Here is a 12993-nt window from a genome sequence, read left to right as displayed (position 1 = left end):
TTGAGCGGGAAGATACTATGGGAATAGCTAGATGATGCTAGAAACAAGAAAAGGGTCAACTTTTGGCATACTGTAGAAATAGCTTCAACTCGACTTATCCGCTGACTCGCGAGGGCAAGGTCCAGACTCCATGCCTGAAGGACCCCTTCTCCGTCATCAACTCTTTTCACGTTTTTCTGTGAAGTCAGGGTGTCTTACGTACACGCAGGGCTTCTACCTACTGGAGTATCACAAATAGTCTCAAACGAATCCTGAAGACTCACAACTGTCGAATACATGGAAATCAGGCTCCTCGAAATTGACTTACAGGCAGGATTTCCCCAACCTAGATAGCTTTCTTCTAAGCCAGGGCTCAAGATGATCCACCTTGTAGTAATTAAGGCTAGATTATTACCATCCTTTTATAGTTGAAGCTCAAAATCTGTGTTGCATTTGTTAAAAGTGCTGGGTGGATGCAGAATAGTGGTGTTACAGGGCAGTGGGCAGTCAAGGGGCAATGGAAAGGCAGCCGTTTCTGGCCTCAAAAGCGGTCATTTTCGGCGCCAATCCCACAGGTCCTCATATTCTAGTTTTAATAAAAATGCATTCTTTAACAAATGCCCTCTATAATGGAATTTATCACGCGTAGTTGTTTAAATAGTTATCAAAAAATTGGGGTTCTTGGTAGGTGCCCGCTCACTTAAGAATCATCTGATTGCAGATGTGCAAACGCTGAATAGCTGAGTTGAGGTCTTTTCCTCTTCAGGCCATGTGGAGACCCGGAGATTCTTTGTTCGCACGTCATCTCTTGACTCTCAACATATTCTTCCTCTCCAGTTCTTCAACTGGCCTGTCCAAATTCAACCATATCCTGCGCTTTTAGTCTATACATTTGAGCTTACAATTATGTTCAAAAAGAAGCCTACGGTAAATAGCCCTTCCCCCGCACTACCCCTCCAAGCTTTGCCAGGTGCAACGCGTGCAACGCTCTTACTACAAAAGAACCTATGCTAATATAGAATAGATCAAAAACCTTTCTCCACTACGGTCTTCTGATCGTAGGAAGATTGCTGACCAAATTATCAAGGATTACCAGATCTCCGTTACCTCAACCCCCACCAAAGCAGACTCGTCCGCGCCCAGCACAGAATCTGCCCCCGCCTTGAGTCTTACATCGATCCGGAATGCCCTCCTGCCCGATAACACTCAAACTGCTCGTTTTACAACCACCGCTGGTCCAGACCTTCGTGAGCTTCAAGGGATCGTGTATGTTGGCACACATCCCGATGGTGATGAGCGGGTGTTATGGTTTAAGCTGGAACACGGCCCGGGGGCCGACAAACAACTATACCCAACTATCTATACACTATGGCACAACCCGAATTTAGTTCCCTTACTCTACACCCCGGAATTTGTGATGGGGAAGCTCCATGGTGGAGCTGACTTGATGACACCGGGCCTTGCGAATGAACCTCCTTTCCCCGCAAGGGCGGTCAAGGGCGCCGTTGTCGCAGTCGCGAGTATAGACAGCCATACAGTGCCACGTTTTGTAGGCATCTGTGAGATCGATGTTTCGGCATTGGGAGAAGTTCAAGGCACGAAGGGCCATGCAGTCCGTGGATTGCATTGGGAGGGCGATGAGCTTTGGGCGTGGAGCTCTGCGTCACTGCCGGGTCGACCAGCTCCAGAGTACTTGAAGGGCTGGGACGAGGATGAGACCAAGGGATTCGAGGAACAAATCGAGGAGTTGAAAATTGAGGATGATGAGGCTACAACCGCCTCAGGGGACACTGAAACACCCAGCAATGACCCAACTGCGGACGAGGAACCTGCTGCAGAAGAAGAGGCACCCACAACAGAAGGTGAGCCATCCATCCCCTCCCTTCCTCTTTATCAGCCAGATACTGACAAATAACAGAAATTGATGAGGCGTTTGTCAATGCTTTTGTCTACGCCCTCTACAAGCTCAAACAGGATAACCCATCAGCGACCGACCATGGTGTTCCACTGCCAATCACAGCTTCGGCATTGATAGCTAACTTCACTACTCCTTATCTTCCTGTGTACACCCCCCAACAGGCCCAGCATTACAACATCAAAAAAACCAGTTGGAAGAACGTCAAAAAGTTCATGAAACATCTCGACAAATCCAAGCTTGTCAAAACTAAGGAACGTAATGGCCAAGAGACGGTCATTTTGGATGTAGACTTTGAGGATTATCGGATCCAGCGATTTGTGCCATACAGACTGCCTTCGCCGCGTGCCCTGGAGAACAGTAAAACGGCTGCACCTGAGGGCAAAAAGTCGGCTGCGACGGATGGCTCCGACCCTTCAGTGGGCCAGACGATCACTGTGCAAAGCTTGTATCGGCCATCAGGAAAGCTGGTGCCAAATATTTTCCCTGCCCTCCCCGCCAGCGACACAAATAACTTCTACAAATACTCCGATGTATCCAGTCATTTGGATCAATATCTTGAATCCCAAAATCCACCAATCATCTCAAAAGAGAACCGCCGCATCATAACCCTCAACCCATTCCTCGCGAACTCCGTCTTCACTTCATCATCAACCGAAGATAAAGGGACACTCGCACGCGGTAAGGTCACTCGCGATGGTCTTTTGAAACGGCTCATGGATGATAAAACACTACTCTCGCCATACCATGTCATTTTGAAGACCGGTCAAACTATTGCAGACGTCAAGCCAAAAGCCGGTACCGCACCCAAGGTCACTGTCACTCTCGAGAAACGAACGGGTTCTAAGACTGTTACCAAAGTCATGACTTTGGAAGTCTTCGGTATCATTCCTAGTTTGTTAGCACAGGAGCTACAGAAGAAGTGTGCCGGCAGCACTAGTGTCACACAGGCTACTGGTGCCCCCAAGGGAATCATGGAGGTTTTGGTTCAGGGCGACCAGCGAAAGGCCATTGAGACAGCTCTTATTCGCCGTGGATTGAAGCCACAGATGATCGAGGTTGTGGATAAGACCAAGAAGAAGAAATGATCGCCAAAAGATTATTTCTATATATCACCGCTAGATATAAGGCGTGTTTCCTGTACAAACAATAAAATAACCTGCAGCATAGCTCTAAAAATGAAGAAAATGCGCATGATGGGATGGATAAAACTACTTTCCCAGATACCCTTTCTCTAATTTATCGCCATAGAAACCCACTTAGGCACCTGAATCACAGAAAGCCCATTTCCGGGCCAACATTTAATTAAATATCACTCTGTTGCTTTAATTCCTCTTCATGGCCCTCCCCCGTTCCATTCGTCAATTTCAATTCGCTCTCACCACCTTGTCCTCCATTGCTGTCCCCGTTCCCGTTCCTATCCCTACTATTCTCCGGTGTCTCCGTATAATCGATACCACCGATATCAACAGCCTCCCAAATATCATCCTGGAACAAATACTGCATCAAAGCCTCATCCGTACGACGGGTCCCATCCGCTATGAGCGTATCTATCCTGTGGACCAAATCATACGTAACGAAAATTGCACCGGCGCTCGAATCTGCAGCGAGAGCCTCTAGTCTCTGTCGTTCCTCGTCAGTAAGATGACTTGCATGGCCCGGGTTATCGGTGTAGATCTCTGTGCGTCGCGCATTATCTGGTCGTTGCTGTGTGGACTCGTGTATGCCGGAAATGCTGGGTTCGGTGCTTGGTCCCGGGTTGGCAGCTGGGTTGGAGGTATTGCTGCTCTCGGCTCTGTTGGTATCGGTATCCTCTGGTGTTGGCATTGTGGTTCTCTTTTAGTTTTTGATGGAATTCTTATATAAAGGTATTGAATGGCTTGGAAATGATGTGGCTTTTTGCGATTTTAAATGAAGTTGATTGCATGTCAGAGTCGACGGAGAAGAATGACCCGAGAGTTTATACAGCACATGATTTCACGCTTTCCACATGCCCTCACGCTGCCTTGTACTCCAGGGCTTCATTCGTATATAAAGTCTGTGCTACCTGACACTCTTATCCTGAGTGGATTTTATGACTACGACTCTCTGCGACTTGGAAGATTTTACGTCAAATATACCTAGTAATATGATGAGAGCTCCTTGTTATCATTGAAAATCTGTTGGGTGTACTGCAATCTGGAACAGGGTGTTAACAGTATCGAAGTTGATGTTTGTTGACAGTCCCCCGGGTATTTAATCCATGAGATATTCCTCATAGCAGAGAAGGCTGCGAGAACAGAAATAAAAATTGGCTTATCCTTATCATGGATACATGTAGGTAGTAATAACCAATTTATATGTTTATATGGTCCTAAAATGTCTTATCACTTGGATATTCAGACGCCCGCCGTTCAGGGCTCCCAAAGTCCGATGCTCTCCTGTCAAGTCATCTAGTACCTAAAGTCTTTTATCTCTAGTTACACATAAACAGTCGTTTTATGATTTGTATTGCCTTCAGATATTCCCCCCTGCTGAAAAGTGCATCTTTAAAGAACGACATCCAAGAAAGACATCGGAGTGTTCTTGCATATAGAGTTTCCTACATCCATTGGTTAGGGCTAGAATGTCCGACGACAATGAACCTTTCGGATTATGTTCCTCTCCACCTACTATATCTTCCTTGCTGGTCTTGACATATTGGTTTTCATTTTCTTCGTCTACATGAAGATAGAAAATAGAGCAGCGAGTTATCCCTGTGATACTGATAGAGCTGTTTCGGTTTTTGGATGATATGTACGACATATAGAATGGGAGACCAAGTAAAAAGCTCCTATGATCCAGGAAACTTAATAGGAACATACTCTTGGAAACGAATAAAGTCATACGCATGTTATATCTGACGCTAGACAATATACTGTATGTCAGGTGAATGTTGCTTCTACGAGTCGGCCGTTGACCATGGCTTTCCCTTGCACTTGCCCTGCCTACCCGTGAACATCCTCCGACATAACAAAGCTTATTCCCTCTCCGACACAGGCAACACATTTCTCTTGTCTTCACTCACTCCCATTCTTATTGTCTTCAGCACATACCTGTACCTTTCGAAGCACGCAGATCCTGGTTGGATTCCGAATCTCAGGACTATTTCTCTTTCTCATCCCCAGGTCTTTCGTTCCCTTTCTCTTGTCTTGACTTACTCCCGGTTTATTACTTTCAAATTTCCCTGGGATGGTGTAATGGCAGCACAGCGCCCTGACGGGTAGGCTTGTGTCTGGGACACATACCTATGCTTCTCGAAGCTCGCAGATTGGTTCGATTCCGGGTCTCAGGATTCTTTTTTTTCTTGAGTCTTTAGTTGTTCATCCTATTCCCTTAACACCATACTGTATATGTCGGTCTTTTTCATCATTCAAAGCTGTTTTTCTACTCCATTCAGTCATTTCGCATCTTTATCTATCGTTTCCATTCACATGTCTTACAAATGATGTCTTTTTTAATTGAAATTATCAACTACATACATATGGCGCAAATGACCTACCACGTGATAGCACGGGTATAGTCGTAAAGTTTAGTGCCTCCACAGGGAAATCGCAACTCTCAGCCCTTAAATAAGCATGTTTTCTTGCAATCATGGCAATTTTCATGCTAGAGATACGATTGAGACCTTAAATGGCCCGGATCCCTGGCCTAGTCCTCGATTCCAAACTGAGGACTATATTTGTCCCCGACTCGAACGAGACTGTCCGCACATACGAAGAATCGGACCCCACTGCTAGACGGCGACTTGTTTCTAGGATGGAACATTGGAAGCGACAAAAGAAAACTGGAAGAGGGGGTTGCGGGTCTGTGTGTCTGGAACAATGCATTAAAGGCAGACGGGAAACAGATCTTCGAGCCGTTCAGAAGATTGAGACTACTAGGCAATTTGCCAGCATTGGTTATCTTCAGGAGGAAGCCGTAGCTAAGTTCTCACATTCAAGGGTTAGTTCCCCGAAAAATGTTATTAGAAATTGTTTCTGAACCGCTTCTAGTACGACCGATGTTTCGTCAAGTCATTTGGATGGTACGAGATTCCCGATGCTCTGTTCATTGTAATGGAGCATCTTGAACTAGACGATCTATGGCACTATTTGCGTGACCGACCACCGCTGCCCATAACAGAAGCAAGGGAGAGTGCTCATCAGATTCTCGAGGGTCTTCTTATGATGCATGAGAATGAATTTACCCATAGAGATCTTTGAAACATTTCAGAGCTATAGTATACTTAAGAATGATATATTTAAAGTCAGCGAGAGGCAAAACATGGTTTTACTCCTCCTATGAAAGCTTTGAACAAGATAAACGACTCGAGTTATATTTTTTTGAGAATCCTAATTAGTCCCTGGTACATAGAAAGCTCCCTATGCGGTTTATAATTTTTGTCGCATTCAGATACATCTTAAAAGAACATCCCAAAGCCCAATAGAGTGCTCTTACATACAACGTTTCAAATCTTATCTTTAGTCAAACTACGTACCTCGTCGAGGACTGCAGCCACATGAACGGTCGACTATTCTTGTTCTCGGTGACTTGGCATGGAATCGGTGATTTCAACGATAACCCTAAGTCGCCGACTTGCCACGACTTTCACACCCGGTGGAAGTAAGATCAGCTCTGTCGTGCATTTCGACAGCGGTTACATTTTTCTCTGCATGTTATGTGCATCATGTTGCATCGCAGGAATGCATTACAACTTCAGTCGGATTCGTCACCTGCAACCGACGGACTCCGGTGTTGCCATGATTCCACTTTCTTCCATTCAACTGAAGGGTTACATACAGGGGAGGAAACGAAGTCCAGAAATATAGGCTTCTATTCAAACAGTATTGAACGATTCGAGCAAAGAACCCACAAAAACTATAGCATATATATGCAGAGAGATATAGAAGCATATCATTGGCTTCTCGGGGATATTTTATCACCAAAAGCCTATGCGGTGTTTGTAGGATCTTATAGTGCGTGTTCATCTACAATGTAACAAGATTGAGCAACCTAGCAATTCCATTCATAAAGGTAAAGTAGAAAAAAAGACCGAAGCAGATCTATCGTCTCCTGTGCAAAAGGCTAGGAGGAAAAAGAAAAGAAATCCGTAACACGGTGTTGTTACAATCAGTCCAAATTGAACAATCAACAAAAAGACAGGATACCCGATCCAGATCTCAAAGACGTTCAATATCAAGATTCACATGAAGATATATAGAAATAGATGTAAAGTCATCCAAGGCTATAAATCAAGCGCGCAAAGCGAGCATTTTAGTAAGAAAGCGCACGGGCGTGGACCTTCTTGTCAGAGACAAGCCACTTCACGGTTGTGCGGATGACCTCGAGGAGCTTCTCAGCGCTCAGGGAGCTGAGGTACTTGGAGAAGTCCTTAGGGTCCAGCTGAGAGCCGGAGCCGGAGCTAGAACCGGAGCCGGAGCCTGCGGTGGGTGCGGCGGTAGGGGCAGCAGTGGCAGTGGTAGTGGCGCTAGGCTCGGAGGCGTCACCACCAGCAGCGGGAACAGAGCTCTGGGCGGACTGGCCGGGGGAGGTGGTGGTGATAGTGACGCTATCGGCGGGACCGCTGGCAGTCTGTGTGGCAGCCTCGTCAGTAACCTGAGTAGCAGTGGAAGTGAAAGTGGCAGTGGCAATGGCAGTGGCAGTCTCGGTCACGACAGGAACCCCGGTAAACTCGGAATCAATTCCAGTAGAGATGGAAGTTGAGAGAGTAGGCAAGGGAGTAGACGAGGGAGTAGGGGTGCCGCTGGGGCTGCGGGTGGGACGGCGGGTGAAGTGCGGGTGCGCGAACGAAGAGGAGCTCTGGGCAGGAGCACTCACGGTTGAGGCAGGGGCAGTAGGCGCGGCAGTGGTGGCTGCGGCGGTGGTCTCGGTAGCGGAGGGAGCAGTGGTCTCGGAGCCCGAGGAAGCGCCGGTGTACAGAGCGGGACCGGGGATCTCGTAGGAGTCCATGGAGGTGTAGATGTTGACCAGAATGCCGGGATCGGCGGCCTTGTAGAGGGCTGTGCCGAGCACGCCCTTAGGAGAGTCGCTGCCGCCACCGGTGACCTTCAGGTTGAGACACTGGGGGTAGTTCTGGGCACCGTTGGTCTCGCCAGCGGAGTGCAGGGCAATGATCTCATGACGGAGAACATAGTTGCCGGAGGCGATAGCGCTGGGGATGGTCACAGTGTAGCTGTTGTTGGAGGCAATGAGATCGTCAGATGCCCATTTACCGGGAACGCTGCTGTCGTCGATCAGACCGGCCTCATCGATCTTGAAGAACTCAAGGGTGGCCTTGTCGACCTTGGAGCAGTCACCATTGCAGTTGGCCATGTAGGTGATGACGGGGCCGTGGTGGCTCTCGGGCCACTCGGTCCATTGCAGCTCGATAGAGCCACCGGCCTTGATCTCGGCGGAGATCGCACCGGGAGTGGCATCCTTGTGGCAAATAATGTCGGGGCCGGAGTAGCCGGTGCTGTCAACGAAGCCGAGATCGGTGGCAGTCTCGGCCCATCCGAAGTTCTCGGGCACCTCGGCCATATAGTTGTAGGTGTCGACAATGAAGCCCTTCTGGTAGGTGCCATCAACAACAGCACCCGACACGTAACCGTGACCAGCGACCATGGCGGCCGAGCTAAGCAGGAGGCCAGCAATCTTTGATACAGACATCTTGTAAGGGTGGAGGATAAAAACGCGCAGCGTTGGATCGAAGGATCAGAGTATCAAAGATGAGGAATAAAAGAATGAAAAGGGGACTTCAGTCAATGAAGTCAAACCCAAAAAAGAGAATGGATGGTACTAGACCTTGAAAAGAATGGAATGCAAAGGATGGATGAGTAAAATCATGTTGAGGCGCTGATGCCAGAGCCTTATATATGCAGGTCCTCGCCGGCACCATAGCTCCTTTCCAACAATTGCCAAGAAATTCTCATCACAGAGGATCCAACGGAGTTCAACGGGTTTCTGAAATGGGACAAGGATTCCACCAGTCTGTGAGTGCGCCCATAGGCGGAGAATTGTTAGCGACCGAGACACCCCCTCTACAAGGTGACAGATAGATGAAGCATGTGGTCTTTAAAGCGCCGGATGTTCCCAGGGCTGCACTAGCGGCCCACTAGTGAACAAACGTAATTAAGCTATGCTCTATCTAGGTCACTAAGGAGCATCAAGGAGGGGCGTTTCACACTGTGTCATATCTCTAGTTGGTGGCTGTCGATCCTGGGCGGTTGTCTGTGACAGTTGGAGTTTCACCCCTTAAAAGTGACAACTCCACTTTTCCAAGCTTCCAAGTGTTTTGCTCTCTCGGAGAAACCTCGTTAAAACTCGAGGCCTCAGGGGCAGTTCGGAGAATTCAAGTTCATGTTTGGTAACCCCACAATACCGCTCTGGCAGGTCGATCGTGTAGAATATGTTGTACTTTGTACGAGTGAACTGAAACCAGATATGGAAAACCAATTCCTACATAGCCAACTTCAACATTTATTACTTTTCAATCCAGCCCGGTTCGTTTAAACAATATTTTGCTTAGAGATAACTGTTTGCCCTTCAAACGCCCGCAGACTTCATATAACCTCTGCGCTTAGAGAATTATTCTGAAACACACCCCACCAGCATCGTATCCGAGGCTGCATGCCAGTTCTATCCCTCAAAGATAGGAGTCCAGAGCTGAAAAGGTCTCGAGCGGTCTATATTCAGCGATTCTGTCAGGTCTAAATTGCACTCTAAATTGCCTAAATTGCAAAGGCGCTAAAACTAAAATCAAATCATCACATTGGTCAAGTCACAGGAAAATCACGTTATCCCATGCTTTTAACGCTTCTCACAGGATCCTCGCATCTCGCATAATCATTTCGTCAAATAGATTATTAAACGGACTTTTGACCAATTCACCCCATTAAAATATTTCTCAGACTAACCGTGACAAGCCCACCAACACCGGGTAGTGTTGGTGGGCTTTACTGGATAGCAACTCATATGTAGGCCTCTGCAAAGCCCACAAAGCCCAACCCACTAATGGGTTGGGCTCTGGGCCTATTATTGGGGCCCATCGATGGGTTATGGGCTTATGCCTTGAGCCCCCATTATTTATCAAACAATACAAATATACCAATCTATCGCAACTGTATAATTAATACATTTTTTTACTAGTTTTTTTTGTGTATTGAGATTACTATCTAAGCTAGTATATATAAAGCTATACGTTAATCATTACTCCGTATATTCTTCCTCTTCTTTATCTTCTTCTAAGTAACAGCCCTGGAGTCTCACACTCAGCGATATCAACAAAAATCATAATCTATTTTCATAAAACTCTACTTTTTTACAAGAAGTACTTCTTTTAACTAGGGGCTTATATATTTAACAGAAGTATGTTTTATTTTCTGAAGGGAAAGCGATAATTCTACCTGTCCCCTGAGTATACAGGTTGGAACATACGTAAAATACAGTCATTAATCAGCTACTTTATGTATGCCAAGATAATATTTATGCAGCAAAATGGGCTTTGGGCCGGGGGTCCCGGCCCATTTATAGGCTTTGCAGAGGCCTATGTACTCATATGGATTAGGTATCTTTGTATGGCAACTCAATACAAAAGGTACATAAATACAACCTGGTTACAACCTCCATTTTCTTGACTCTCAAACTAGGTAGCAAGGATATAAGAAGATATATATGGTATAGATGAAGTTTCAATTACTTGGTATCAGCCTCACTGAGAATTATCAAGTGTTCTCAAAGTTAAAGAATGGTTTTGCTTTTACATAGTGCATTTATGTGGTGTGTTGCAAAATACTTTTTACGCTTCTATATCACAAATTGGGAATCGTTCTTAGTAGTAAATCGATTAAACAAGATCTATGTTAGAATTCTAGTTGTTTATTTGAACTCACTGTCTCTAAACTCTTTTGTTTCCCGAAAAATCATGAGCGGAACGGTGTTGCTTGTGTGTGGCCAGATGAAGCCCTGGGTCGATGAAAAGGATTGAAAAACAAGGTTGTCAAGGTGGTGTGACAGCAGTGGACCGGAGGGCGATCTTGAAAAAGAAGAGGAAATAAAGGATGATAAAAGAAAAAGCGACATATGACCGGTCAAAAGCGATAGGAATGGTCATTTCGAAGTGGATACGAGAATTGAGATTGAAGAAAGACAGCAAAGGCAGAAGGTAGCCTGCAGATAATAGGAGGGTGAACGTATCGCAAGGCGGGAAACATTAAAGTCATCTTTCTCTGGACCTCCACTCGACATCTCCGCTCAATGAGTAGGCAAGGCCCAGGCTTTGGATGTGCATGGAATTCGCATCATTACCTCTTTGTATCTTTCATTTTTGAGATAAGATAGATTGCGTGAACGCAGGACCTCTTTTGGAGTATCACAAGCAGTTTCGAACGAGGCCCGGGGACTTACAGCAATGTCAAATTCCACGGCACAAGTTTGCCTACGAGCTCCTATACGAGCATGTGTCTTCCATTGCGGATCATTTGGATTCAAGCCAGGGCCCAAGTTGATCCACCTCGTAAGAACGAGGGCTAAATTATCACCGTCCTCTCTTAGTTCAATATCGAAATATGTGTTGCATTTGTCACGGCTGCCTCTTAATGGAACCGTCGATTTGCCTGGAATGTATGCCGAAAGCACAGAGTCGATAAGAATCGAAAATCCTGAACGATAGAAATGTCCACAGATCCAAAGGAATAGTGAAGGCGTTGTTTCTGTTTTAGCCGAGAACAGATCCAACCTTCGATCTTTAACTACCATGATGTCTTGTATCCGTAGGTAAAGGCCTATTTGCTCCAAGCAGATATGTGCTTCGATCGAAAACAAAGTGGTTGACTCGGCCCTTTCTCTGACTTCAGTGTGATATAGCGACTCGGCGCTAAGACCAAACTGGGCCCCATAGTAGAACTGTCTCATCACAAGCTGCACATGAAGGAAGGAAAGTCGGTACGCGGTATGACGCATAAGATTATGGATTCGCATTTCGAGTCCTTCTCTTTGCCATTTCTAGTCCGAGATACATGGAAGGCGAGAACGCCACTCCAACTGTAAACCTGTTTCTGCCAGCCCTTCCGGCCCATCAAACTGATGAAGAAGAAAGCAGCAGTGGCACACGAAATAATTTGGCAGATCACGTTCAATTCGTTGTAGGAATGGTAGCTTGTCACTTGCTATAAGTGGAAGAAAGTTTCTTTTGCGACTAAGGGCCCCGAATAGTCGATGGTCGCACATAGAGAGACAAAGGATATCGTCGGGGAACAGGAAGTCTGATATTGATAATGCGAGTTCCACAGGAAGACCATTCAATGTGTGCAGTTTCGGAAGCACGAACTTGGTGGTTGGTTTCCTTTGAATGGACAAGAAGAGCGACTTAACAAGGGTACAGAGAGCTTGTACTGGTCGGCGTCTAGCATGCAGGATCGAGGGCGGTGGGTTCTTAGCCATAGTGCCTAACATACTCGAGATCCCTTGAACTGCACAGAGGTCAACCAGGTGGAACAAATTCGTGGAACATTTATACCTAGAAAACTATGGCAATATGGTCTCGGGGTGAAGGCTGCGGTTTGATGTGGGCGATAAGACGAGATAAAACTAGGAAGAATCTCAAGTGTCTTCTAGAAGAGTAACAGAATGATTAAAAAGGTGTTAAACATGTGGACAGAAGTATAGGATAATCCGTGGACATAGAACCCTTCCAAGGTTTTTACCGCCTTCATACACGGGATATTATACAATAATGATCCCTATATATATTCTACGCGGTCTAATCCTACCAATCAAAATCTAAAATTATTATCAGCATTATTATTTACCAAGGCGGTAGCAAAGGGGTACATGATGTATGTACAAAGTAACTACATATGGGCGACTTCCAACGTTGTTATATTCTGAGTTTCTCCCATGGGGGCCCCAATATCGCAATCTACCAAGGCTCCTCAGCTCTAAGGTCCTAACAACTAGATAGTAGTGCTAATAAGTACATGCTCCAGCTGCCTAGGCCGCAAGGCACTGGGAAATAAAGTTATAAATCTACTTGCCCTAAAGCACAACCCTAACGAGCTTATCGACTGGCTAGCTCTTAACTTCTTTACGCCATTTCTCAG

At 46.1% G+C, this 12993-nt stretch overlaps 4 protein-coding genes across 4 annotated transcripts; 2 read left to right on the top strand and 2 right to left on the bottom strand.

The window, feature by feature from the left end:
* Positions 1–885: 885 nt before the first annotated feature.
* On the top strand, positions 886–2982 carry N7479_008801 (putative RNA binding protein Ligatin/Tma64; the record flags this gene model as incomplete). Its single annotated transcript, XM_057256494.1, has 3 exons — positions 886–906; positions 1004–1841; positions 1898–2982. The coding sequence occupies 3 exons, from the start codon at positions 886–888 to the stop codon at positions 2980–2982; spliced, it is 1944 nt and encodes a 647-aa protein (XP_057103952.1).
* Positions 2983–3199: 217 nt separating this feature from the next.
* Positions 3200–3721, bottom strand: N7479_008800 (uncharacterized protein; the record flags this gene model as incomplete). The annotated part of the gene is made up of 1 exon (XM_057256493.1): positions 3200–3721. One exon carries the CDS (start codon positions 3719–3721, stop codon positions 3200–3202), a length of 522 nt encoding a protein of 173 aa, XP_057103951.1.
* A 1824-nt stretch (positions 3722–5545) lies between these two features.
* Positions 5546–6117, top strand: N7479_008799 (Tetratricopeptide-like helical; the record flags this gene model as incomplete). Its single annotated transcript, XM_057256492.1, has 2 exons — positions 5546–5857; positions 5908–6117. 2 exons carry the CDS (start codon positions 5546–5548, stop codon positions 6115–6117), a joined length of 522 nt encoding a protein of 173 aa, XP_057103950.1.
* A 1051-nt stretch (positions 6118–7168) lies between these two features.
* N7479_008798 (AA9 family lytic polysaccharide monooxygenase) lies at positions 7169–8563 on the bottom strand (the record flags this gene model as incomplete). Its single annotated transcript, XM_057256491.1, has 1 exon — positions 7169–8563. One exon carries the CDS (start codon positions 8561–8563, stop codon positions 7169–7171), a length of 1395 nt encoding a protein of 464 aa, XP_057103949.1.
* Between the last annotated feature and the right edge of the window lie 4430 nt (positions 8564–12993).

The sequence above is a fragment of the Penicillium vulpinum genome (assembly GCF_028829585.1).
Source record: "Penicillium vulpinum strain IBT 29486 chromosome Unknown utg000004l_segment0_segment0, whole genome shotgun sequence".
NCBI lineage: Eukaryota > Fungi > Ascomycota > Eurotiomycetes > Eurotiales > Aspergillaceae > Penicillium > Penicillium vulpinum.
Note: the sequence above shows the minus strand (reverse complement) of the source record. Positions and strands in the feature narration are given on the sequence as shown.